This window comes from Myotis brandtii, unplaced genomic scaffold, assembly GCF_000412655.1.
Source record: "Myotis brandtii unplaced genomic scaffold, ASM41265v1 scaffold463, whole genome shotgun sequence".
Lineage (NCBI taxonomy): Eukaryota > Metazoa > Chordata > Mammalia > Chiroptera > Vespertilionidae > Myotis > Myotis brandtii.
The window spans coordinates 2,812,867-2,816,907 of NW_005367694.1; the positions used below are offsets into that span (position 1 = coordinate 2,812,867).

A 4,041-nucleotide genomic window follows, 5' to 3' on the forward strand; every position below is an offset into this window, starting at 1 on the left:
GCGGGTGGCGGAGGGAAGAGGTTCTAAAGTGGTACCCCACCCCGTCCCATCCACACACCTTTGGTCTTCTTGCCACCAAAGCAGCCAGCATCATCCCGCCTCCGGTGCTGGGAGCCCACAGTACTGCCCAGGGGCCCAGGTTCGGCCTCCTGGTACCTGTCGGCCCCGGGCACCTCCTTGTGCACGTGGTACGACAGGTTCCGCATGATGCATACGCAGTTCTCCACCGACTGTGGGAGAAGAGAGCTGGTGGGGCACGGCCGGGTGGGCACGGGGGATGCTAAGCCTCTGAGAGGGCCGAGGGTGTAGCCATGGAGGCCTGAGGCAGGGGGCCACACGGGCAAGAACCCTCAGGCAGGGGCCAAGAGAGGAAAAGGGTAGAGCACCTACTTCCTGTAGGACCCCATCTGGGCTTTGGGGCAGGCCCACTGCACAATATGGTCACTACAGGGTGGCCCATGCTGCCCCAGACGTGCGGGCCTGTTCCCTCTGTGCTGCCCATATGCTTCAAGCACCCTGGGCCCTGTTTCTGGTCCATCTCCCTGACCCTTTGTGGGAGGCTGAGTCTGCCCCTGACTGGGACCTGCTGGGACCACCGTGTCTCACCCCGCCCACCTTGTTGTCTGTGTCCTTCCTGCCCACGGCTGACTGAAGGGCATGCAGGAGCGCGTCCACCAGCCCTTCACATTCCCGAAGTCGCCGCCGGGCCTCTGCGCCATCTGAGCTCACGTTCCTGGGTAGCCAAGAGCAAGCTCGGTGACCCCTGGCTCCCACCGGGACTCCCCGGGCCCCCACCTGGCCTTGGGGGCTTGTTTCCATCTACCAAATGGACACTAACACTGCCCTGTTGAGGTGATCGGCAGCTGACACCAGCCTGCAGCAGTGAAGGGGGTGAGGCTGGCCTTCCTTCGGGGGAGGGAGCCCTAACCTGGCTTCTCCAGGGCGGGGGTGGGGGGAGAGGCTTTCCTGACTCCCAGTTGAATTGGAAAGGGACAGAGGTGGGTCCAGAAGCCTGAATCTGTGCACAGACCATTCTGGCTTCCCCCTGCCCCAATGGCAGCTCTACTATTCCTAAGGTCGGGATCCTATAGGATGGGGCCATATCTTGATAAACAGTCAGGACTGTGGGGACACTGGACTGCCTGTGGGTCTCTGCAGGCCCTCCTGTTGTGGGGGAGAGGTCACAGGAGGTGGGATGAGGCCTCCGAGGCAGACTGAAGAGGAGGGTCCTGGCTCCCCATTCCCTGGGTGTCATGATGATGGAAGAGTGGGTCGAAGCTGGGGATGAATAGGGCCATGGGGTACCGCACAACAGGGTGGCAGACTTTGTCTAGAGGCGGCCCTTGGGCATAAGTATAAGCCCATGAGGCCCCATTCTCAGGACTGGGACAGGAACTGTGACAGGGCTGATCCCTAAGACTCGGGCAGCTAGTTGTCTTCCAGGTTATCTGGGACAGGAGGACATGGCTCTCCCAGGATAGCTGTTTGCATGCAGGTTCTGGTGCCCGGCTCCTGCCTCCTTGACCAGGAACAGCCCAGGGCGGCTGCTCAGGGGGTGCCTGAGCCCGGCCCCACCCCCACCTCAAGCAGCCTGATGTGTTCTTGAAGACAGTCGTCCACTCGGCATCCCGTGGCTTGGAGTCCTCATTGGGCTCTCGCTCCCAGCCCGAATGGGGCACAATGACCTCGTGGGTCAGTGTCTGTAGGCCATGGTCAATGATGACCATCTTCAGGGGCTCGTAGGATGACAGGTTCCAGAGTGTGCCTGTGGGGCACCATTGACCAGCCAGTGCTGACCATGGGCACTGCCTCCCTGCCTCCCATGCGACTGCTCAGGACCTGCCGCACCATCCATCATGCCCCAGCTCAGGCCAGAAGGTAGGAAGTGACAAAAGCTGTTCCAGGCTCTGGATGCTCCTCCTGGCTGGGGCATATGGCACCTACCACTGGCTCCCACTGAGGAGGGGGTGAGGGCCCAAGGGGCTGGGACAAGAGCAAGGAGCCTGGGGCTGGAGACAGCAGGTGCCTTCTCTTCCCCACCCCTTCCCAGACACACGGGTGGGTAGGCCTACGACTGGGGCCACAATGAAAGGTGGTCATGTGACCCTGCCATTGGGAGTAGGACCGGGTGGAGAGGGGCCCAGTGCCAGCCCCACCAGTGGCAGCAAAGTCAGAGGTAAAGATTGGGGACCTTTCATGGCATCTAAGCCTGACACCTGCCCCCAGCAGTTGGGACTCCTGACTAAATGGGGTGCTTTCCCGGGCCAAGCCTCACTCTCGTCTCTTCCCAGGGGATGCAGGGCCGGCCAGGTGCCACTCACCTGTGACGAGCTCTCGGACCTCATTGTCCCGGGCGGCCCGCAGCAGGCGCACCAGGGCGGGCACGCCGCCACAGTCCCGGATAGCGGCCTTGTTGTCAGTGTCTCGGCCATAGGAGAGGTTGCGCAGTGCCCCACAGGCCCGGCGCCGCACCTCTGCCCTTGGGTGGTCCAGCAGAGCCACGAGCAGGGGCAGCCCCCGCAGCTGCCTCACACGCCGCTTGACACCCTCGTTCTCAAAGCACAGGTGCTGCAGGTAGGCAGCTGCGTTGGCCTTCACGGGGTCCACGGGGTGCCGCAGCATGGCCAGTACCTCGGGCAGCTCAGGGTCCCGCCAGCGTGGCTCTTTACGGGCGCTGTCGACAGAGGGCGAGCGCCGCACCATCCGGTCCAGGCTGCCCAGGCTGCCCCGTTCTGGCTGGGCCAGGGGTGCTGCTGTGGCCGGGAATGGGGGCCTCTCCTCCATCAGCTCACCGCCGTCATCGGCCACGTCTTCATAGGCCCTGTGCAAACGAACAGGGCACGCGAACACGTTCTCAGCGGCTGCCCGCCCTACCCCTGAGCTGCCCCAACAGACCTCCAGGGAAACGTGAACCCACTGAGGGTGGGACTGGGCCTGGAGTGTTGGTACTTGGCCCCAACCACCGCATGGGTGTTGAGCGTCACATCCCAGCCCAGCAAGAACTGACTCAGAACCAATGACAGAACCAACCCCAGCCAATGGTCATCAGGGCTGCATCCCTCCCAGATAGGGCTCACTCACTCCCATCACCGGGCAGTGTCCCCTGATTCTGAGTTAAATGCCGTTCTAGGAAATATCTGCCCATGCCTGGGAAGTCCCACCTTCCCATGAGGCCCGTCTCTATCTGGTGCCAGGATGTGGGGGGAGGTGATCTTCTTTGTATATGGCCATCCTGGTGGGCATACAGACTACCAGTCCCCCAGGGCACAGATGTCCTTGTGGGTTTTTACCATCAAACCCACTTCCCAGGAGAGGGACTAAGGTTAGGAGGAGCCAGGTGTCTTGCCCATGGTCATGCAACATACTCCTGACCCAGGTTGTGGTCATGTTCCCATTCTACAGATAGAGAAACTGAGGGCAGAGGGAACAGATCCAGAGGTTACGCTGAGAAGGTCTGGGGGGAGGTGGGGCTCTAGGGTTCCAGTTGCATCTGTGCATGAGGCCTGGGGAGAGACTGAGACTTCAAGCTTAGAGAAACACCCTGAGCCTCTTGGGTTCCTGTCTTCAGGGTCACCTGCCTAGAGCAGGGGCACTATGACCAGCTTCTTTCATGCCCAGACTGGCAGGGAGGGCACCCAGTGCAACTTCCACCATCCCAGAGCCTATCCTTGCTGCTGTCCTTGAGAAGAATGGAGGCCAATTCAAACTGACGTGTGCGTGATGAACTCATTTAGCCCGGGCAGCTAGACTACCTGTGGGGTACTCTCTGGTGGGCGAGTGGAAGGCAGACTCCCTGTTTGTGGTGGCAGGGCACAGGGTGCTCACCTAGTGCGAAGGCCCCGCCCACAATCAGGCCGCCTCCTCGTGGCGGTGCCATAGTCAGCCTCCAGCTCCGGGCCACCCCCGTCATCGGCAGCCAGGCTGCGTGTGTCGTCTTCCAAGCCATATGGCTCTGCCTGGAAGCGCTCGGGCTGGGAGCGACCGGCCGGCGGCACAGGCTCTGGGCCCTCGGTGAAGGCTTCACGGCGGCCAGGCAGCGTG

The 4,041-nt window shown here is 62.0% G+C and overlaps 1 protein-coding gene across 4 annotated transcripts in view; it reads right to left on the reverse strand.

Annotated features, from left to right (window-relative positions):
• The window catches only part of ARVCF (armadillo repeat gene deleted in velocardiofacial syndrome), a 40,407-nt gene that overhangs the window by 7,620 nt on the left and 28,746 nt on the right, over positions 1 to 4,041 (reverse strand). For all 4 annotated transcript variants that reach the window (XM_014547137.1, XM_014547135.1, XM_014547136.1 and 1 more), the window contains 5 exons: positions 3,826 to 4,041; positions 2,322 to 2,821; positions 1,582 to 1,765; positions 616 to 733; positions 59 to 230 (listed from right to left, as the gene is read on the reverse strand). In XM_014547137.1, coding sequence (XP_014402623.1) covers positions 59 to 230; positions 616 to 733; positions 1,582 to 1,765; positions 2,322 to 2,821; positions 3,826 to 4,041 — 1,190 coding nt within the window. The remainder of the gene's footprint in view (positions 1 to 58; positions 231 to 615; positions 734 to 1,581; positions 1,766 to 2,321; positions 2,822 to 3,825) is intronic.